This window comes from Salminus brasiliensis, chromosome 21 (genome assembly GCF_030463535.1).
Source record: "Salminus brasiliensis chromosome 21, fSalBra1.hap2, whole genome shotgun sequence".
NCBI lineage: Eukaryota > Metazoa > Chordata > Actinopteri > Characiformes > Bryconidae > Salminus > Salminus brasiliensis.
Window position 1 is genome coordinate 28,588,042 of NC_132898.1, and position 23,903 is coordinate 28,611,944.

At 43.0% G+C, this 23,903-nt stretch overlaps 1 protein-coding gene across 4 annotated transcripts in view; it reads right to left on the reverse strand.

The window, feature by feature from the left end:
* Nucleotides 1-3,423: 3,423 nt before the first annotated feature.
* The window catches only part of LOC140543092 (bis(5'-adenosyl)-triphosphatase), a 362,414-nt gene continuing 341,934 nt past the window's right edge, over nt 3,424-23,903 (reverse strand). For all 4 annotated transcript variants that reach the window (XM_072666108.1, XM_072666107.1, XM_072666109.1 and 1 more), the window contains 2 exons: nt 4,173-4,288; nt 3,424-3,542 (listed from right to left, as the gene is read on the reverse strand). In XM_072666108.1, coding sequence (XP_072522209.1) covers nt 4,187-4,288 — 102 coding nt within the window. In that variant the 3' untranslated portion in view covers nt 3,424-3,542; nt 4,173-4,186. The remainder of the gene's footprint in view (nt 3,543-4,172; nt 4,289-23,903) is intronic.

Here is a 23,903-nt window from a genome sequence, read left to right on the forward strand (position 1 = left end):
CCTACAGCTCGTAAGTCAGGGAGGTAATTACTGGGGACGTGTGTAAATAATGTCCTTCCTAAAACACATATTCAATAGTGTCTAGACAGTTGTTTTAATTGAAATGCCATTAGCAATTTATGTACAATTAATTCCAAATAGGTAATTATGCTCAACATGCTTTAAGGATGTGACATTGTAAGAGGTACATAGTAATTATTCAGCGTCAAGACATATGGATATGGCCTGTGTTTGGGAGAGGGCTACCTGAGCTAATGGGGATACCGAGCTTGATCCTGTGGGTCATTTTATGTCATGAATATCATACGAGGCCAACCAACATCCTTCCTAATCGTTCAAAATGGGTGAACTTGCACCTCAGCCGAGCCACGTGGGATAGATGTTCTTCCCCCTTCTTCGAGATATTACCTTTAAATAGCCCTTTAAATAGCCTGAGGCCCGCCATTACCAAGAAATAGCCCCACCAGAAGTACAGAAGTCCCTGTAGTTCCTGACTAATACTCTTTAGTGTGTAATAACACTTGGGGCCCTATTGTAGCCTTTTTTTTTAGGCAAGCCGTCAACCATGTGTCTTTGCTATCGTAACGAAAAAGGCATCTACTAAGTCTCTTAATGAATCATGGGTGTGTTGTTTTGGGTGTAACGTGCAGTAAGTAATAAACCAATCAGCGTGTCTCTCGCCGTTCCCTTTAAGAGCCAGGTGCGGTCTGACTGACTTTGGCGGATTGCTATTTCAGTGGTGTAAAGCGTGGGGGGGTGTACGAGCGGCGGGCTGCACACGCCTGTGTTGACAACTCAGTGCCGAGATAGCAATAAACGAACGAACGTCTGACTGTTGGTGAACGTCTGCCTAGGTTGTTTTCAGTCAGTGGAGCTCCTCCTGTGTTTTCCGTTGTCAAGATACACAGCAAAATGCCAGAAACTGACCTGACCACCCCTCATTTCGAGACCACCACGCCCATCAGCGTACATATATTAACAAGCAGCGCTGCTGTTTAAACGATGCAGGCGGAAATTGTGAAGATGGACTGTTAGCAGGATGTAAGATAGCAATGAGCATCACAAGGCGTCTCGTGCAGGGTGTAACACAGGGCCCTTGGAGTGTTTGTTAAGGGGTTAAGGAAAACCCTCATGGTCAATAGTGTTGTTTAAAATTCATGGGGCCTCCTTTTTTTTTTCTTGATTATCCTAAAAGGCTTTAGGCTCCTCTACGTTCCTCTGTCAGAACTGTATTCCCGTTTTTCCCGGATGAATAAGAGGCGAGGCAAGAACGCTTTATTTCCTCATTGATAAAATAATAGAGTCATAATAGCCTCGATGCTCGACTGTGGGCCAAACAATACATTTGCGCAAGGGATTATTTGAGGCGAGCGACATTTTCTCAGCTCCTCTGTTATTGATAATAACAGGGTCTTGGCCTACGCTTTCATTTGTCAAAATTCCTTTGAATGCTTAAATGTAAATAATGACGGTTTCAAGCCAAACAAGCGCTGGATGTGGACGTCTTAACCTTCTGCGATTTCATTGAGAGGCGAAGCAATCAGGAGACATGGCTTATGAAAGATTGCAATCCATTTCTATTACTTTACCTGCTCTGTCCCGGTCTAAAAACCTTATTTGAATTGAACACTGATGGCATAACAGATGGTTTGCCGACTACAGACTGATGACTGACCTTTGAGAGAGAGAGAGAGAGAGAGAGAGAGAGAGAGAGAGAGAGAGAGCACCTTGGCTTCCAAATCTTATTTTGTCCATTTTCCCCCCCACTGACAGGATGACACTTCTGCTTAGGGAATAAGAGAAAAAACCCCAGTATGGTTTCTTTCACTGATTTACATGACGGGACAATGGGATTACTTGATGAATAATGAAATGTAGCTCAGGACACTCATGAATAACAAATCTAAGGGATGCCTTTGCATTGCATATCAGGCATGGTGAAATACCGGGCTTTAGAATAAATGTGGCACTTAAAGGTACAGATTTCCATAAAGTCTTGATGGAGTTTTGCGAGGAATGAATATATTAAAGGCAAGACGTGTAGAAGAGAGGGCTGCAGTGTAGAGGGAGTGCAAGATGAAGGTGGATGGGAAAAAAAGCCAACCAAACAAGCAAAAACTAAAGTTTATGGTGGTCCAAAGACAAGGGGGGTTACATGCTGTTTAGATGTTGCGACCAGGAAAAAGCAAAGGCCATAAACAACCTGGTGAGGGGTGAGACTGGTGAGAGTGAGGAACCCTCATATAACATAAAAGTTTATTCCGATTGAAGGGCTCTTTCAAGAACCTTTAGATAATGTGGCGAGTCCTTATGGAGTCATCTGGTAGAAATGGAGCTCAAGTAGGTCTTCTGCAATTTTTTGAATCCACAGATCCTCCACAGATCCAGCAGATGATTTTATCGTCTCCTGCAACTTCCCGTTGGTCCTTATTGTTTTCTTTAATAATGTCTTTCTAATTTTACCCCATTTTCTACCCAATTTAGAAGGCCAATTACCCAATACCCATTCATATGAACTCCCTATCATTAGCAATGCCCTCCACATTAGGAGCGTGAAGACTAGCACGTGTCCTAGGCAGTCGGCATGCTCTGATACAACGGCTAATTGACCAACATCAACATCCTTTACCAGCATGGTTCACTGAAGAACCATCAGCTTAAAGTTTTCCTCTGTGACTTCAGAGAAAACGGAAAAGGCACATCCATGACAGTTAATTATGTCATCATAACGATCTTTTCCAGAAGAGAAACGTTCATTTGAAATCTGTTTCAAAGCAGATTAACATCACAAATGAGCTTACAAGAATCAGCCATAACATTAGTACCCACCATTTTTTACTGCTTTTACTGCCAACATCACCTTCCAGAACTGACTGTACACTGTTCAAAATGCCTAATATGTAGATCCTGCCCCTTGACAGATGCCACTGTAGATAAAGATAATCAATATTGTTCACTTCACCGGTCAACTGTGCTAATGTTATGGTCGATTAGTGTATTATTGGCCTTTCCTCCAATCCTCTTATGGGTTTCGTCAATGTCAGGTCTCGTGATTTCATAGTTTTTTATAGTAGCAGATTTCTGTTGCATGCATGTGGAGTGTTTGTGCTCATTCGAAAGATTAGCTCAGTGATAAGCAAACAACCTGAATGTCAAAGCATTGATTTGATGGGTTGCTTGTCAATCACATGGGATTACTGACCTGATGCTCGCCACACAGCTACCGTGTCACAGAGTGTTGATACAGTGGACGATACAGTAGAGCATTATCCAGTGCCTTCAATCAAAAATGAATAACAGGAAATAATGATTAGCTTACACACGGGTCAGCCATAACATTAGTACCACTTGCCTAGTACTGTGTAGAGAATCATCCAGTGCTTTTAATTAAAAATGAATAACAGGAAACAACGAGGAGAAGACTTTCATGCAGAAGTCGAGTTCAGCTTTATTCAAGACAAAGAACTGCAAATGAAAATACTGCAGCTGTTTCTTCAGGTACAATCACCACAGCTGTTCATTAGGAAGTACGGATTCTGGCCCTGTGGGAAGATACACACGGAAACAAATTACCAGTGGATATAAACGAACCTACAGACTCTTAAAAAGAAAAGTTTCTGAAGGTACAGAACCTTCTAAAGCTTCTAAAACTTTCTAATGCAGAGGTTTTTCAAACTTTCAAAAGGTTCCTCAAACTCGTGCAACCAGCCACCGTCTCTTTTTTCGAACTGCTGCCAGTGCAACATCACTGGGAGACTGATGTGATCGGAGGGAAGCACCGGACACCCAGCTCTGATGCTTCAGCTATCATCACATCACACTGAGTAATGTGGAACTAGTGAGCCATCTACCCACTCAGAGAGAGCAAGGGCAATTGTGCTCTCTCAGGCTCTGGCTGCTGATGGCAATAGATTCTTAAAAAGAAAGGTTTCTGAAGGTCCTCGGCTTGGATGCATGGTTACAGAAGGTCCCGAAGGTCCTCGGCTTGGATGCATGGTTACACAAACTGGTATAGAACCTTCTAAATTTAGAGGTTCTTTCAGTTTTACTAGTTCACAAAAACAGCTATTCAAAGAACCACCAATTAAAGCCACCTATGGAGTCTTTAAAGAACCAGAACTGCCATTAACAAACAGATAATCTGACAACTTGTGTGTTATAGACAGGCTTACCAGAGGACCAGAAGTTAACTGAAGAGGCCCCTCAGCTCTGTGGCTTCTTTCTCCATCTCTTCTTCCGATCTCCATTTGGTAGGAACGTCCTCAGTCTCTTTGTCATGTTTCTGGAGCTAAAAACAACCACAAATAGGCAACATTGCATAACAATGCCTCCGCTGGCCAGTTAGGAACAGCAGGAAACACCCAGAGACAGTAAATAGGGTAGCAATGATAGCAAGCATGCTTCCACTGCTGGTCTTTTCCTACATTTCCAGGTAGATGAAGTAGATAAGGTGAGCAAGTACAGTAAAACTACTACTACAGTATGTCCAAAGGTATCCAGACGCCCCTTCTAGTTTGTGAATTCATCTGCCGTTAAGCTGTATTCATTGAGGTGCAGCCATGCATTAGATTAAGGTCACCATGCTCAATGCCAAGCACTGGCTACAGGAATATAAAGCTCCCAGCACAGGGCTGTGGAGCAATGGAACAGTGTTCCCCCCGAGATGATGGAGCTGCATCCAAATATCATTGGGATGAGCTGGAGAGGAGTTTATGATCCAGAAATAATCATCCAACGTCAGTACCTGACCTCACTTATGCTCTCATGGCTGAATGCATGCAATCAGAACCTCAGAACAATGCACAAATATACACTCATCAGCCATAACATGAGCACCAGCTCACCAGCTAAGATCATCAGACAAGTCTTGTGGGGTTTTGTGAATGTACAATTTTAGCTGAAAGCCTAAATTGGTTGTAAAGACCTTCGTCCACTTCCATTATTTCTCTGTGATGAAAAGGTTAAGATGGAAATGTCAGTGTTGGGTTCTGATATGAAATGTTCTGTTCTTAAATGGTAAAGAGGTACAGCAGATGCTCGCTGATGTAAGGTAAGGTAGTCCCCACATTTATTTTTTTAATTTACCACTAAATTATCCGAGTGGCTCAGCAGTCTAATGCACTACCACTATGGGCCGGGGGTCACGAGTCAGAATCCAAGCTTCGGCTCCCTGGGGGTACCGCATATCAGTGACAGCTAGAAAAGAGGCAGTGGCTGGCTTGGCTTGGAAGACGTGTCTTCCACGTGTTGGAAGCACTGCTAGTTCTAGGTGGAGCTACGGACAGGTGGGTTAATGACATTTTTATCAACATCTCAGAAGACTTGTGGCTTCACTGATGAGTTTGGATGGCAAATAAAATGGCTACATCCACAAATGGCTCCACACCGAACCCGGCCCCATTGTTTTTACAAAAACTGATGGAATTTTAAAAAGGTTCTTCACATGCAAACATCTCATTCACAGAAGTGCTTTAAAGAAGGGCCTCCTACTATCCATTTGCTCCATGCTCTATGCCAGTTCTCAACACATAGGTAGGTCCTGTGGACTGATTTGAGGACCACTACTCTGAAAAACCATCAACTGAATGATTCTTCAGGGAACCAAAAGTGATTCGACTCAGTGGTGCGACTCAATCGAGAACTGATTTTGGCATCTTCATGTTTTCGAACTTTCGAAGATGTTCAGTCCACGAGAACCAAGAATTTCATCACTGCTGGTTTGTGCTCTAGCCGGCATTGTCTGTCATTTGCGGGATCTGAAAGTGAATCGTTTAAAACCTAACGAGCATCTCGACACACACTGAAAAAATATGTTGCGAGGGACGCAGTCAGAGTCCCCCCTCTTTTTCTCTTCTCTCTCAGGCTACATCTCTTAGCTTCAAACAAACATTGTTGCCTTGTTTCCACCGAAGCCATCACACAGAGTTAAAGTCTCCTCCATTTACCCTAAAGGACATCTCCGTGCGCTCGGGAAGATGACATTTGCGGCGGAGGAGCGTTTTTGGACGGGGGTGGGCTGTAGTTAGCGATTTGCTCTGCCAGCCAGCAAACCTGAACTGAAAAGAAGTCTGGCGAGTTCAGATGATTGCATGAGACACTTCAAGAACGGCAAATGTGCATCAGTATCGTATTTTGCTCTGAGCGCAGGATCGAGGGCAGGGTAAGTTCCTGGAAAAGAGAGAGCCGCTGCGAGCTGAACGGTCCAAAAGGAACCGAAATAAAGTCCGACGTCGGCTTGCATTTGCAGGGAGATGACCCGCTGAAGAGGCTGTCATATCCCAGCGCTATTATATTTAGATCACTTTGGTAACAAAGTAGGAAATCAGAGCTCTTGACAATACCAGCTACTTCGTTTAAAGACCAAATCAAGAGCATCGGCTCCTTTTTGTTTTTCAGGCCTCTGAAGTTCGCATTGGCAATGGTTTTCATGTCTCCCATTACAAATTGATAGCGAGGCGTGAGCTATTCCTCTTTTGTTCTCAACACACATCTCAACACGGCCATTATTTAAATGATTTAAATCCCTAAAAGGCCTGTTTTAATGATGCATATAGCCTGAGTAAGTTAACATGGATCCATTTAAAAGACATTTAGCTTGGGCTTTCAATGCTCAAGTGTTGTTAATGGATCATAATTTGCTGCTACATACTTGAATTTGAGATCAAACCTGGCCCTCAGGGTGACAGGGCCATGCACTTGAAGCACCTCTATGGTCCAGCTCAGTGGTCTGCATGATATCTTTGCATATTTAATCCATTATAGTTTATTCATTCTAGCTAATATCACATTTTGAATGTTTGCAGTGGACTTTGGTGGATGTTCTCGTGCGCAGTGAGTCAGGATTTTTGCGGTTAGTTTAGGACCAGACCAGACCTTCAGGCATAACCGGCAGATTTCATGTGCAGAGAAATGGCAACAACTGTGGACCACTGGTGACCCTGTTTCAGGTTGAGACCTGGTCACTTCATGTGACTAGTATTATGCGTTTAGACTGGGTGGGCAAATGCGTCTCCGGTTAGTCAGACTGAAATCTGTTGCACTGTTAAAAGTAAGTAATAAGGCCTACTTAAGGTGCTGTGAGGAACCTTCAAGGAACCTCTTTCTTCTAAAAACCTTTCTGTGTAGGTTCCTCAAAGCACCTTAAGAGTTCCTCCACAGTTTCAGCTTGAAAAATTTGCAAATTTGCTCGTTAGGTGGCAAGTATTACTGGTGTTTGTACAATAGTACAATGGTACTAATATTATGGCTGATTATTGTATTTAACTGTATTGGTTTGAGCTTGTTTCATGGGAATGACTCAAGCAGTTCCTGGGCTTTGACTTTCTGAACCTATTTTTTTTAAAGAATACTTTTTGCCAATGGGATGAACCTTCTCAACGTCTGAGGAAGCTCTCAACCAATTCCATCGGTCCGGTCTTTCCACCTCTACTTCAGCCTAGTGCAGAGAAGAGCACTGTCCACTCTATATTGGCTGTAATTTGGCTGAGCAATCACTTTTGGAAAGCCAGGAGTACGGAAAACAAACTGAAGTACCACAAATCAAGCTTTCTCCTGGTACAGCATTTCAGCACAGAAAACTAATACAAGCACCACAATCTGTTTGCTTTCTAATCTTTCAGTATTGTATCTTTCATTCTCACATGCACCACCATATGCTGTGAAAACCTTCTGATTGTTTTACTTTGGAGCGCAAGAAACAAGATCAGAAAAATGCTATGGAATGCTGACATTTAATGAAACTGAGAATCAATATTTGCCCTTTAAACTGAAACTAGCAAAATTGATACACTAGACAGCACCGTATTTTACTGCTTCATTATAGCTGGTAAATACGGATTGGATACAGAATCACATCCAGCTGGGAGGCAATGTACTAAAACCTCAGTAGGGGATAGAACATGGGTTCTAATCACCACAAGGATAGAACTGAAAGATTCAGAAGAGTGTATTTGAGTGACTTCTAATATCATCTAAGACCAGAACTTTAGTAAATAGACTTATTTGACATAAACTTTATACTTACTGTAATACAGTTAGAACCAGTAGGACTTTAAGATCCCGTCCACACGTATCCAGGTATTTATATTATAAAAACAGATGAAAACGCCATCTTTGGTCACTATTTTGTCAATCCTGCCCTATCAGAGTTTTTAGATTTGAGAGAACATTAAGCTCCAGATCTGAACAAATCTACAGGTATCGCTACTCCTACTTCCTCGCTGTTCCAACTCAACATTGTAGGTCTGAAAGGAGATGGGAGATGTTCAAGAAGACCTTACTGAGTAATAGAAAAACAAAGACAACGAAGAAGAACATCTGAAAATTAAACAATAGGTCGACTAACGGAACAATGGGTTGACCAACCCAAAGACCAGACCTCATCGTCATTGAATGTGTTTTGGAGGACTTTCCAAAATGTCCAAAATTCTCCAATTTCTAAGACTAAACTTGTAAAATATGTGAAAAGATCTTCCAGGAGAGTCTCCTGAAAAGAATGGAAGCTGTAATAAACATCTACTGCACTGCCACTACAGCCCCAGAGGTCAGGAGTTCGAATCCCAAGGCATGCCGTTTTGCCATCAGCTTCCAGAGTCCAAGAGAGCACAATTGTCTGTGATTTCTCTAGGTGGGTAGATGGCGCTCTCTCTACCCATATATCACTCTTAAAGCGATGTTTGCCGACACAGGCATCTGTTAGCTGGGGTGGTGGAGCTAGGGACCCAGCACTTTCCTCTGAATGCATCGGCGGCAGTTTGAAAGGAGGCGGTGGCTGGTTTTGCGTGTATCGGACTAGACTAGACTGAAGTCCTTAGCCTCCGATGGTCAGGAGAATTGCCAGTGCTAAGGCAAGCTATGGATGGTGGGTAATTAGCAGTACCAAATTGGGAGAAAATCAAGGAAACAAATTTATCAACAACCTAATGTATAAATATAACGATGGAAGATGGAAAATTAATGGCTTGTACTTAATGAGCACTGGGCTGGAAATGACCTCCCCACACAAATAGAAACTACAGTGAAGTGACAGCTGCATTAAGGTGTGGCTCCAGAGAGGCATTCAGTATCTGTATGGTTCTTCTCTTCTGGTGGGCTCAAGGAGGATCTTCGGTCGGAGCCACTTCAGCAGAGGAAAATCCCAGCTGTGCCCATGTGACCACAGCAGCTGCTGCGTCTCTGCAGGCAGCAGGGCTGAGGGAGAAGCTGGAGCACGTGTCTCCAACACCAAGAGCTGTCCAGATGTCTAAACAGCCTTCTTCACGCTGCTCTCCCTGAGGGCATCTGAAAAGCTCCTCAGCCAGCTCCTCCTAACACACCCACAGCTCCACAGCTTCTGCTGCCCCAGCTTGTGATGGATTCAGCTCCACACATACGGCGCAGAGGCATGCAAAAGTTTGGGTACCCCGAAAAACATGTCAGTAGTAAAGTAAAAAATCATTAGTGTGGCCTGTGCAAATGTTTGGACACCCTAAGTGTTGCCAATTGCTCCGATTTCTTGGACAAGGTCTCAGAGCTGGATTAGCAAATCAGGTTTGAGGCATGTCATCAGTCAGGTGAATCTAAGTTCTAAGCTTTATAAATAATGTAATAACATTCATCAAACATAGGCTCCTCTGAGCTACAAAGACCTGAATATGACAATAACTGATGTCCACAGGCAGGAGAAGGCCTCTACAGTGCAGAATGTTAAGAAATGAACATTCAGGGGAAGTGTGGAGGTCAAAAAAAGGGCTCTGGAAGACTGAGAAACTGCTCATATGCTGGTAAGACAGGCAAATCCCCCATATTACTGTCAAAAACCTGCATCAAAGCTTAGCTAAGTCAAAGAGGAGAACATTAGAAATATTAGCTCATCCAGCTAACAGAGTCGGTTCACAATGTATTTACCCTGGCTTGACTGAATTTCTTACCCACTTTACCTTTAGCCACTTCTACCCAACAGCCAAGTCTTCGCCTATTGCACACAATGCCACTAATCTGGGACAGTAAAAGCGACCACATGCTTCCTCAAAGTCAAATTGTTGCTAATGCTACATCGCTCAGAGGAAAGCACCACTCCCCACCTCCGCTACAACAGCTAACAGCCGCCTGTCCTGACCAAAACATCACACTGGGAGGGATGTAGGGAGGAGGTGCCATCAATCCGATTGTGCTCTTTCCGACTCTGGCTGCTGATGGCAAGCAGCACGACTAGTTGCACCCATTGCTGACACATATGTGCAAATAAACACACACACACACACACTGCTTGTCCAGTCCCTGTAGAAATGTACTGCCAATAGAATAGGACTCCCTGGAGCAGATAAACATGGGCTAGAGGGGTATAAAGCCATCCCCCTACTATTGAGCTATGGAGCCGTGGAACTATGGTCTCTGGAATGATGATGATGGTGCTCCATCCAATACTTTTGGGATGAGTTGGGGAGTGGAGGAGGTGCAAGGTAGTGTTGATTCAACATCCTGACCTCAATAACTCTCTTGTGGCTGTGTGCAATCAAATCCTCACAATAATGCTCCTCCAAAATCTAGTAGAAAGCCTTCCTCCCTGGACAGTGGGGACAGTTACTCTAACTAAAGCCTAATCCACTCTTTTTTTGGTTGTTTTTTTTAATACCCTTGATTTATAGTGTATGTTCCGAAGTCCACGACTGAAGTGTCCAATAGAACCATTAGCGTTTGGCTGTCTAGCTCATGTCAAGATGCCCTCGACGTGGCTGGCACTTTGCAGAGATGCATGGACTCACATGTGCCACGTATATGCATGAGTATCTACGCACGTACGGTTGATGGCAGGTGCAAATTCAGACTTCTGACTCCTTTCCCCTTGGCTCAGGTTAACGTTTCAATTTCCGCCTTCATTAAGTGCCACGTGCTAATGTAGAGCGAGGGAATATAATGGGTTTGGGGGCTGCTTCTTGACATTTAACATGGAACCGCAATAAATGGCAACATATCTCTGTTAACCAGCTGCCTCTTGAACTGCACGTCTTGACTCCCTTTTAGCAGTGTGTGAGCGTGACTGCAAAGGACAGCCCACAATTATGAAGGAATATATTTGGAAGACAGTGTTCCTTTTTTCTCCTTGTGCAGCTATAACCTTCGAAACATCAGGCTCCGCAGAGTGCATCTGCTCAACCGCACACGCTCAATACAGAGTTTTCAGGGAAGATTCAAATCAAGAAGCAAACAAGCTTTCAAATAGGGTCGCTGGTCAAAGCATCATATCTATCCACTGTGGTTCTGTTCTGGAGGCTCGGCATGTTTACAGTGAGCAAACGAGCTGAGAAGAACGTCACTTTGAGCAACAGCAGATGCGATGAAGAGGAATCCATCATGATGGATTCAGCTCCACACCTATAGCGCATCCGCATGCAAAAGTTTGGGTACACCGGCATACGCGAAGCAATGATAAAAACACGTCAGTAGTCAAATGAAAATCATCAGTGTGGCCTGTGCAAATGTTGGGACACCCCAAGTGTTGCAAAGTGCTCTGATTTCTTGGACAAGGTCTTAGAGCTGGATTAGCAAATCAGGTTGGAGGCATGTCACCAGTTGTAGGTATGTCTCCAAACCTTGTAATAACATTCATCAAATATAGGCTCCTCTGAGCTACAAAGATCTGACTATGAAAATAACTGATTATATAACTGATGTCCACAGGCAGGAGAAGGCCTCTACAGGAAACTGTAGTACTGTAGTACTGGGAGGAACTATGAAGGAGGAACTATGAAGAAAAGTTTCGTTAAGGCAAATCTCCCATATTAATCTCCCATACTAACCCTAACCCTAACCCTAACCATAACTCTAACCTTAATCATAACCCTAACCCTAACTCTAACTCTAACCTTAACCATAACCATAACCATACCCATACCCATACCCATAACCCTAACCTTAATCATAACCCTAACTCTAACCATAACCATAACCATAACCCTAACTCTAACCTTAACCATAACCATAACCCTAACCCTAACCTTAATCATAACTCTAACTGTAACTCTAACCTTAACCATAACCATAACCCTAACTCTAACCATAACCTTAATCATAACTCTAACCTTAACCCTAACTCTAACCATAGCCATAACCATAACCCTAACCCTAACCTTAACCCTAACCCTAACTCTAACAATAACCCTAACTCTACCTCTAACCCTAAGCCTAACTCTAACTCTAACCCTAACTCTAACCCTAACCCTAACCCTAACTCTAACCCTAACCCTAACCCTAACCCTAACTCTAACCATAACCCTAACTCTAACCATAACCCTAACCCTAACTCTAACACTAACCTTAACCCTAACCCTAACCCTAACTCTAACCATAACCATAACTCTAACCCTAACCCTAACCCTAACCTTAACCCTAACCCTAACCCTAACTCTAACCATAACCATAACCATAACCATAACTCTAAGTCAACCGTAAATCCCAACTGTAACCTTAACCTTAACCTTGACATTTTGGGTTTGATTTAAGGTTTAGGTTAAGGTTAGGGTTAGGATTTAAGGTTGATTTAAGGTTAAGGTTAGGGTGTAAGGTTGATTTAAGGTTAAGGGTAAGGTTAGGATTAAACGTTAATTGAAGGTTAAAGTTAGGGTTTAAGGGTAGGATTTAAGGTTGATTCAAGGTTAAGGTTAGAATTTAAGGTTGATTTAAGGTTAAGGTTAGGGTTTAAGGTTAGGATTTAAGGTTGATTCAAGGTTAAGGTTAAGGTTAGGATTTAAGGTTGATTTAAGGTTAGGGTTAGGATTTAAGGTTGATTTAAGGTTAAGGTTGGGATTTAAGGTTGATTTAAGGTTAAGGTTAAGGTTAGATTAGGATTTAAGGTTGATTCAAGGTTAAGGTTAAGGTTAGGATTTAAGGTTGTTTCAAAAGACCATCCAGGTAAAGTGATACCCTTCACTGTTCAAAGTATTCCTCCTTCAGGAGGTGGGTTTTCAGTTTGAAACTGCAGAGGAACCTCTTGTGGTGCTATGAGGTACTATGAAGAAGAGTTTCGTTAAGAAGAAAAAGGTTCCTTGACGGTTTCTGAAAACAGGTTAACAGGTTCCTCCTCAGATAGGTTGACTCAGACTGAAGAACCTTGTAACTCAGGATCCCAACAGTGATGTCAAACCTTTCCAGCAAAAAATGGTTTAACTGTGTTTAACTTCAGCACCAATGATCCAATAACAATAACGTTTTTTTCTGAGCTAGGGTTTTTTTAAAGCAACTGCTCCAATCATAGAACATAACCTTGAGCAAGCTTTTGAGAAGATGCCACAGTTGAGGAAATAAGGACAAAACAGCCGTCAAGACTGTATCACTGCTCAAGGACATAGATTGCGATGCTCCTGGACTGGGCATTTATCAGTTGGCACCGCAAACCTTAATTTACTACAATGGATGCCGTGCATACCGGTGAAAATGTGTTCTTTGTACTGTTTTAAACAGCTAATCACTGTTACCGTCAGGGAAGCAATTACACTATATGGACAAAAGTATTGGGACACTGCTCATTCAGCTTCCTCCAAAATCAAGGGCAATAAAAAAGAGTTTATCCTGCTTTTGTTGGAGTAACTGTCTCTACTGTCCAGGAAAGAAGGCTTTCTACTAGACTTAGGAGGAGCATTGCTGTGAGGATTTGACTGCATACAATGACAACATCATTAGTGAGGTCAGGATGTTGGATGATCGCCATCCAGTATTGGCATCAAGTATTGCATGAAGCACCATTATCCATCATTTCAGAGAACACAGTTCCACTGCTCCACAGCTCAAACCCTCTCGTCCTTGCTAATAGGTTCATGATCATCTGCTTCAGAGAGTCCCATTCCATTGGAAATACTTCGCTACAGGGACAAGACAAGCTGTGTGTCCACAAACATGTGGACAAATAGAATGGAAAGCTGTTCTTTCCTTGGCTTAGTTGAATAATAAGAGTGCTTACATTACACGAACCCCGTCAAAACTGGTGAAACAATAAAATGCGACGGTGACTTCAGGTTGTTCTACAACAAGAGTTCTTCTAAGCAACTCCTTCAATTCCTGTGCTGAGACGAAACCTCACCTTGAGCAGAGCCTTTGAGAAGCCTCTGAGAAGCTGATAGAATGAAGCTGAGAATTGTAAAGTAAAGGCAGGGGAAAAAAAAGTAGTTTTCCACTTCTAGAGCTCCTGAGACGCAATCAGTTATTATGGAATTCAACAGACGTCCACAAAATACGGTTTCGTGCTCGATGACATATGCACTGAGGGTTCAGAGGTTCCTCCTGGTGAAATGAGATGGTCTGATGAAGATAACAGTTACAAAGACAAGTCGGAGATTAGAAAATTCCTTTAATAATCTTCTCCAGGCTCAAGGACATAGATGGCAATGTTTCTGGACTTTCAGCATTTCTCAGTAGGCAGTAGAGACATTAATTAAACTAGATGTCAGGCATACCGTTGATAATATCTATATACATATTATTTTACTGCTTTTTTGATCCCAAATGACTAAATTTCAGCAATATGCATCATAACGTTTGTCACGGGGTCGAGACAGATATGAGTAGGACCCTGACTTTGTATGAACATTGATCATCTCATTTACAATGAGCAAGAAGCTGTGTGAGGCCGTGCACAAATATTATGATTTTATTCATATTTCAGGCTATTTTATGATGTTGTGACTCCCAGATTAGACCTACGGGTACCTACACACTTATGCAGCTGCTGCCCTGCATTTTAAGGGAGCTGGGGTCCACCTAAAGCATACTTGGTAAGGACCCCTATATGTGCATAGTTTATTGTCTTCATTGCCCCTTTTTTTTCTCTCTATTTGGAATGGCCCAAAAATACGCAAAAGGTGCCAAAGAATGTACACAGGTCTGTTTTATCACCCTGTTACTTGACCTCAGAATGAAAGTGATTTACCTTTTGTGGTGGGTTGAAAGAAAATGATGAGCTTTTATTAGCTTACAGCTGCACAGCCTAGCCTTGCCTAGCTTAGCCTAGCATAGTGTAGATTGTTACACTATAAGAAGAAAGGACCCCTCAATCATTATTTGTGCTAGTGATGCTGTCCTCTCAGGGTCCTCTCAGTGTCTAGTCTGATATTACTTCATACTAGACTACAGACGTCTGCTATGTGCTTGCTGGAGAGTGACGTGACGTGTGCAGGTGCGAGGGATCGCTTATGAACCAATAGGGAGTCAGAATGGTATGAATTTTAAGTTTTTTTAAGATGGCACGATTTATCTGGATAGGATGACGAGCCGGAATAAAAACAAACCAAAATGTATTAAGAGTAACGGGGCTATTTTTAAGATGTAAGGAGTAAAAGTACAGATAATTGCATTGTATGTAATGTAAGGAGAGGTAAAAAGTCATCAACATTTCTACTTAAGTAAGATATTTGTACTTCGTTATTTGACACCTGGGTTTTCGGCCCATTGGCCCATTTTACGGCCCTATTTTTCTAGGTGAGACCAGTGTTTGAGGTTCACAAGAGGTCAGTTTGTATCTCAGAATGGCAAATAACTCTCATTATTCAAATACGCAAAGGAAAACACACCTCTCCGGGCTCTTTTAACAACATTACCAGCGTTTTCTCTTTCTTCTGTTTCTCATTACTACAGTGTTAATATTGTGCAGCCGCAGCCTACAGCATACATGTCAATAAGGATGCAGTGGGTTTTCCATTGAATGGCTTATGACCACACTTGTTCAGTGAACCAACATGTCACTCAGAATCAAGTGTAATGATAGTGTGTGTCAAGCTCCTCATGTTATTTTACCAAACCTTCAAGTCTTCAAAAGAAGGGCTGTGATGGCACACACATGGCTGGCGGATCCGTCGCTAATGGTTCCTTTCTCTTTTCAGAGGCTAGCTGACACCAGGTGCCACACACAAGTCCCTAGCTGCCTACTCCTTCTTAAATGGTCACTGCACACTGACATAGCTGTCTGGTAGCATCCAGACTGGAAGGGAAGAGGAGAAGGTGGTGGTGGTGGTGGGGAGTTCTGAACAGATTGCTGCCACACGTTAGCTCCTGTCTCCCGCTAAGACAGAGGCCATCCTGATGGCATGTAAATACATTTCAACAGCTGGTACAGTAATTACTCAGTAAAAATAATATTCCCCAGACTGTCAAAAAGAAGTGGCTCAGATGACAGCCTGTCAAAGTATGCGCATGCTTTCCGAATGGCTGATGAGGCTCCAGAGGCATCATGATGCCAGTTCATATCGGAGGCAGGGAGAAAAAAAGAATGCCCCCGATGGACAAATACACAGTCCGGCCTGTCACATAACTGTGCCACCTTGCAACAACTAAGAATATCCGAGCAAAAACAAAATATTAATATTTGAGTTATTTGAGGATATTTCTTCTGATGCTAACACGACTAGCTGAGAAGCTAGAAACGTATGCTAACATTTAACTCGAAACCTCATTTACTTTACATTTAAGGCATTTAGCAGACGCTCTTATCCAGAGCGACTTACAAAAGTGCTTTGCTGTTTACTCAAGAAAAACCTCAGCTAGTTAGAATAGACTAATAATTCAAAGATCCTCTAAGTTTAGACTCTACTAAACACAAGTCAGTGAGGAGACCACTCTGCTATTCAGCCAAGTATTCTCAGAAGAGGAGGGTCTTCAGTCTGGGTTTGAAGACAGCGAGCGTTGGACTCTGCTGTTCGGACACCCAGGGGAAGCTCGTTTCACCACTTCGGTGCAGGACAGGAAAAAGCCTGGACGCTCGTCTTCCGTGGATCTTAAGGGATGGCGGGTCGAGCCAAGCCGTACTTGAAGCTGGAATGGCTCGTGGTGCAGATCGGCTTTTGACCATTGCCATCAAGTACGGAGGGGCTGGCTGGTCCAGTCTTGGCTTTGTAGGCCAGCATCAGGGTTTTGAATCTGATGCAGGCAGAAGCTACAGGAAGCCAGTGAAGAGAGCACAGCAGTGGAGAGACATGGCTGAATTTAGGGACATTGAAGACGACCCGTGCCGCTGCATTCTGGATAAGTTGCAGGGGTCTGATGGTGCGCAGAGGGAGACCAGCCAGAAGACAGCTGCAGTAGTCAAGTCTTGAAGTGACGAGAGACTGAACCCAGAGCACCTGGATGACTCTCTAGAGAAGAAATGTCGAAAGCCCCCGATGGACAGCCCCCTCGAAAGCTTTTAATGTTATTCAAAATATAGCTCAAATCCCACGGCCTATACTAATCAGCCATAACATCTGCACCACTGATAGGTGCAGTCAAGCTGTCAAGGCGTGGGATCTACATATTAGGCAGCAAGTGAACTGTCAGTTCTTGAAGGCGATGTGTTGAAGCAGGAAAAATGGTGAAGCAAAAGAATCAGAGCAAACTGTGATGGCTAGATGACTGGAGGGTCAAAATCTCCAAAATGTCCTGCAGGTCTTGTAGGGTGTTCCCGGTATGCAGTGATCAGTACCTACCAAAAGTGGCACAACAAATGACAACCAATAAACCTGCGACAGGGAGAACACCCAAGGCTGATTTATGTGATCCATGGAGGCCCCACCTTAAAACCTACAGGACTTTTGATGCTAATGTCTTGGTGCCAGACACCACAGAACACCGTCAGAGGTATTGTTGAGTCAATGCATTGAATGGTCAGATCTGTTGTGCATGGATCAGCTTAGCCAGCTTAGCAGCTTAGCAGGCATGAGTATTGAACCCACAACCATGTGAACTCAGCACTAGAACTAAAGCTAACTAAACCTGCTATGCCACCACTGCCCCCATATTGGTGGCATAGTTGGTAACATCACTGCCTTCTACATGACAGACTGGGTTTGGTTCCGCACCAGGACGAGAACACCACACTATACAAAATTCCTGAGCAAGACTCTTAAAGCTCAGTTTGTCTGCCTCTATACCATGATTAAGGTAAATTAACATAAGTAAGCCATGCTAAAATGCCTATAGCTCAGGAGTCCAACAGTGGCAGTTTAGCAGACACAGGTATTGAACCCACAACCATGTGAACATTAACCCAGAGCTATACCAAGACTCCACTTTAAAATCCATTCACCTACCTCCATAACATTGTTATGATAAGGTAGCATGAGTCAGCCATATAGCTATAGCTCAGGAGCCCAACAGTGGCAGCTTAGCAGCCAAGGGTACTGAACCCACAACCATGTGAACATTAACCCAGCGCTATACCAAGACTCCACTTAAAGCTCCATTCACCTACCTCCATAACACTGTTATGATAAGGTAGCATGAGTCAGCCATATAGTTGTAGCTCAGAAGCCCAACAGTGGCAGCTCAGCAGAAATGGGTATTGAACCCACAACCATATGAACAATAACTTAGCACTCTAACTAAATACAACCAAACCAACATTGGTGGCATAGTAATTAGTAACACCACTCTACCTTCTACATGGTAGACTGGGTTTAATTTCCCACCGAGACCAATCAGAGTACCTGGGCAAGACTCTTACACATCCATTCGTCTAATTCAGCCATGGTAAACAGTGGTAGCTTAGCAGAACCCACAGCCATTTGAACATTATCCCAGTACTACACCAATCAGAGTCCCTGGGATAGACTAAATTCTCCATGCTCCATTCCCCTACCTCTATAACACATAAATGTATAAGAAAGACATTTCACTCTTCTGGAAACCTCAATCTGGAATCCCTGGGGTACCAATTTTTAATCACTCGCTGCCTTACAGTTGCCCTTATAAAGCCACCCTATTACTCTGCTTTACAGTTGCCCTTATAATGTAACACCTTATGCACATCAATGCTCATAAGCCAGCATTTATATATATATATATAATTGCATTTCAATGGTGTCAGATTGAGCCAGCATCTGGCAGGTGGCCATGGATGATCTCATCATCTTATTACTGACCCTTGGGCTACAACGATATTGTATATTAATTACGCTGCAATCAGCTCTAGCACATCATGAATTCATGTAAAACATGCCTACGTTCATCCATTCGTCTGCGCACCAAAAGGACACACTACGGCGCCCGTGCAATGATACGATTTTCCAGGGTGGCTAAGTAGAAGGGCTTCCACAAGGTCAGGCCAGCTGAATAATATCCCATGCTAAAAGACATTGGGACTTGATTAACCCAAAGTAACCCCATCTTCTTCTAAAGTGTCACAGCCCACTGGGGGTCACGACCCTTCCCGAGTCAGATAGGACATGCTGGTATTAAGCAGTGACCCTCGGGGTGAGCAGCCATGATGATCCCTGCGCTGCCCTCTGCTAACTGTCTCTGAGATAACAGCAACAGAGACATTCTGTTCTGGTCACGGACACGGGCCGGTGTTAATCACGAACACCTGAACGTCTCTGCATGTAAAAGATGAATAACGAGGATGGAACTCGACTGCTCATTAAGGACTGGAGCCTGACAATATCGTTCCCTCTCTCTCTTTCTCTCTCTGTATATATATATATATATATATATATATATATACACACACACACTCACTGAGCACTTTATTAGGGAGACTATACTAATACTGGGTAGGGCCAGTATTCAGTTCTTCGCATGGAGTCCACTAGATTCTCTCAACGTTTCTTTGAGATTCTGGCCCAATTCCTACAGATTCTTCAGGAGGACTTTCGTTCTTCCACATTCTGGAAGGAGTTCTATTGGGATCCCTTGACTAGGAAGACCACTGAAGTGCACTGGACTCGTTGTCATGTTCATGAAACCAGTTCGAGATGACTTTTGCTTTGTGACATGGTGTACTAACCTGCTGGAAGTAGCTGTTAGAAGATGGATAAACTGTGTCCATGAAGGGATGCACATGCATCCTGTTCATTAGGGCTGCAGGGGTCAATACACAGGCAGACAGGGTCAACGCAGGCATATCCATAATCAGAAATGGAGAAACAGCAGAAACCAATGGCACACACCAGAACTTGATTCTTGATTCTTGGTGCCCATGAAGGGAAGCACATGGTCAGCATTAATACTCAGCACTAATAGGCTGTGGCATTCAAGCAATGGGTGATCGGTATTAACAGGCCCAACATGGGACACACCTTTATACCACCTTCTGAGCAAGGACCAGAAATGGAGAAATATGTAGGGGAGGTTAAAACTGGAAACTATTAGCACACCATAGAAATTAGAGATCAGAGGAACTAGGAACAAGCCAACCAGATGGTTCTTGAGGAAAACCAGAACGTTCAAGGGCAAATTGAAAGGGTGAGGACAGAAGGTTCTACAGCATACAGGATGAATCCACAAGATTCTAGACTTGGGCTCAGCCTGTCAATTGTAGAAATACTACAGTGGAGCAAGAAGGTTCTAGAGAGACTAAACTTTATTACCTAATAATAATAACAGTCTTCCGTGTGAATCCATAAAAGATCCACCTTTTTACTTAAGAAATGTTCAATTAACGGTTCTTTGGAGAAAATCCTTTTAAAAAACATTTTAATTTATGAATAAATTTGATTGGATTTTTCAATCCTAAAATTCTTCATTTTCACACATTCCTTTTTTTTAAACATGGTTATTTCTCTCCAATTAGAAAATCAGTGTATTCTTAAAAAAATACCTGTAAGAAACAGTCACAATAGTTGGCAGTAGTTACCAAACAGTCAAATGTCACTTCAATCATTTCACAAAATCCAGCTGATGTGCACAGTCATATATATATTCGTATCTTAAGAGATATATACAGCTTTAAATGTGGCCCAACCATGGGCTAGATGGGTATAAAGCCCCCAGCATTGAGCTGTGGAGCAGTGGAACTGTGTTCCCTGGAATGATGGATAATGATGCTCCATCCAATGTTTTGGGAAGTTGGAGATAATGAGGTGGGAAGGTGATCATCCAACATTCTGACCTCACTAACATTCAACTTGTTGTTGAATGCAATCAGTTCCTCACAGCAATGCTCCTCCAAAATCTAGAAGGCCGTCTTCCCTGGACAGTAGAGACAGTTACTCCAACAAAAACAGGATCAGCTCTTTTTAATACCTTTGGTTTTGGAAGAAACAATGAATAAGCAGGTGTCCAAATACTTTTAGATTTTAATTTGATATCACAGATATGAAATGTGGCTCAGCCCAACCCAATAATTACAATTTTTGGAATATATTAACTAAACAAATTCAATGTATTGTTAATAATAATAAATATAATAAACAGTTTGCCCAACAGGTCAATCTGTAGTAGTTCATTATCAGCAGACTACGATTGCCAAACAACACAACTGTGAAATATCATTTTCTATTACAGATCTATTACAGAGCACATACGGCTCAGGCAATCAGATTTTAGAGCCAAAGCGAGACACTCTTGACGCAGTATGGTGTGAACGTGAACTGAAAAACCTAGCTTGTTCTCTACAGCTCTTAAGGGGGGTCTCGTTCCTTTAAGACTGCGCACTGCATTCAAATATAGCACACACCCGTGGACATTTCATTAAGATTTAATGACAGTGGGTTTTCTTCTCTTTCTTCTTCCATTACTTCTCCTTCGTTACGGCAAGGTAAACACTAGCTAACAACAGCAGAGCTAGCGAGAACTTTGCTGAGAACAACAATAACTTGTCAAAGAGAATTTATTATAACTCGTGTTATTGAATCAGCCTACCAACACGCTAACCTCCAGCGCTAGCAAGCTCTATTCTTTATAGCAAGCCATGCTTTCGAGCCATATTTATCTATCCTCGGACAAGTTTACAGATTATTAGGGAGTTATAAGGGAATAATTAGTGACCCGCAAGACAGAAAAGGGTAAAAAGATACAGTATAGTTCGGATGGGGGGGTGTGGGGAGTGATGGTGGCGGGGCGCACACATTGGGAGGAAAGGGATGAAATGTTGAACTTTTTAGTTCAATTAAATGCCATCAAACGGAATGTGAAAAGACTCTGACCACTTCACTAATTCATGTCTGTTTCCACATTCTCCTTTTTGATGAAAGGCCAGAAAGCCCACATGATTAAACCGTCCTGCTCCATTAGCTGAATGATTAAAGCGGCGGGGCCCATTTGAAACGCACTTGCGGGGCCACTATTATCATCATTGTCGTTATGTAAGTCATGCCAAGGAGCGCCACTGATGTGCAAACGGCTGGTGGGAAGACGCTGAACGATGTACAGTAATGCCACAGTGAAGCCCATGTTCTCCAGATGTTCTTCAGAGTGGATCCTGTTCCCCGGGCCTGTACGGTCAAGCATGCAAAAGTAAGGACAGTAGAAGCACACCTGAAATCTGACCCTGAAATGAATATATCTACTGTACCTCTGTATGGAACAGTATCCTGTTCATTAGGGCTCTTCCAGTAATCGTGGTCAGTACAGGCTGCAGGGGTCAATACACAGGCAGACAGGGTCAACACAGGCATATTCATAATCAGAAATGGAGAAACAGGCAGGCGAGGTCAAAACTAGCGGAAACCAATGGTACAAACCAGAGCTTAGAGAACAAGGAAACTAGGAATGAGGGGACCATAAGGTTCTTGATTCTTGGGTGAAAGCAGAATGATCTACGGCAAAGAACGAGCAAGACTGAAGGTTCTACAGCAACTTGGGCTGAGTCAGACGATTCTAGAGTGACCCGTTCTAGAGCATCTTCAGTTTTCTGTGAATCCATTAAAGAACCTCTTGTGGTCACTAATTCACTTCCCTTTCTTGCCTTTTCCAAACCTGCCTCCTCAAACAATCCAAAATTGCTTGTTCTATCTATGGTCTAATGTAGAGAACCCTGTGTGGAACCAATATTTGTCAATTCTAGAGATACCAGGGTAGCAGCAGCTCAGCAAATTCATAAGGTTCCACAGCAACCTTAGGATAGGAAATCAAAGGCCATTCTTCTATAGTATGGCTGACGTGCTACAGGAAGACGTTTCTGGAGCAACTAGAGCAGAGCCAGATGGTTCTAGAGCAACTTCAAGGCACTTCTTCCATGGCAATGCTGAAAGAACCCTTTGTGATGCCAATATTTATCAGTTCTACTGACGTTAGGCTGGTGGCAGATGTTTCTGAAGAAGATTCAGAAGGTTCTGGAGCAACTTTGTGACCTCAAAAGTGGTTCTTCAAGGATGAAGGGCAAAATTAGAAGAACTTGAGACCTCTGCATCCAACTGAAGCTCCTTTATAATTGACATGAAATTATATTCCAAACAGATGTTACTATAAAGACCATGAAAGGAAAAGCTCCACACACCGAGCTCATCTCTGGACTCCACCACTAATTAACCTCACGTCCATCTTTACCCATTAACAACTTGGCATACCAGCCTGCATTCGTTGCATGCATTCATATAAATTTGCAAACCACGACATCTGGATGTTCCCTCCCTAACCTGTGAAAACCGGCACATTCGTGTATCTGAACTGAATTAATGGCATGAATCAGAAACGAGGCGACTTTAAAACCCCATCAAGATTAATTACATTCTCACACATGCAAATCAATGCACTGAATTAGGGGGATGTTATGGCACCTTGTCAGAGCGTTCGTGATTCAGAAGGGAGTGCAGAGGGGGGAAAAGGTTTTATAATAATAAAAAAAAAAAAAAGCCCGTCACCTTGTTTGATGAGCAGGAAGGAGCAGGCCGGTAGCAGCCAAATTATTGAGTCTGATGGTTCTTGGCTTCTTAATGTGAAGGAACACAAAAGGGGGTTTAATGGGAGAAGAGACTGGGAACATATGGCTGCATTAAGAGTGGAAATCCGCTGACATCTTGACGCTGACGGGGACCGGAGGAGAGGCCTAACCTTTATCAAAGTGCTGACCTTCGTCTTTTTCGTCTTCCACGGTCGCGGTCTCATCACCCTCGCCGTGTTACCCTTTCTGTCTCTCTGGCACACTTCATAATCTCTCACTCTCTCTCTCTCTCTCTCTCAGTAACAGTAATGATTTCCACCTCACAACACTCCGCCACAAACTGTCATTTACCGTGGCGGCAAAG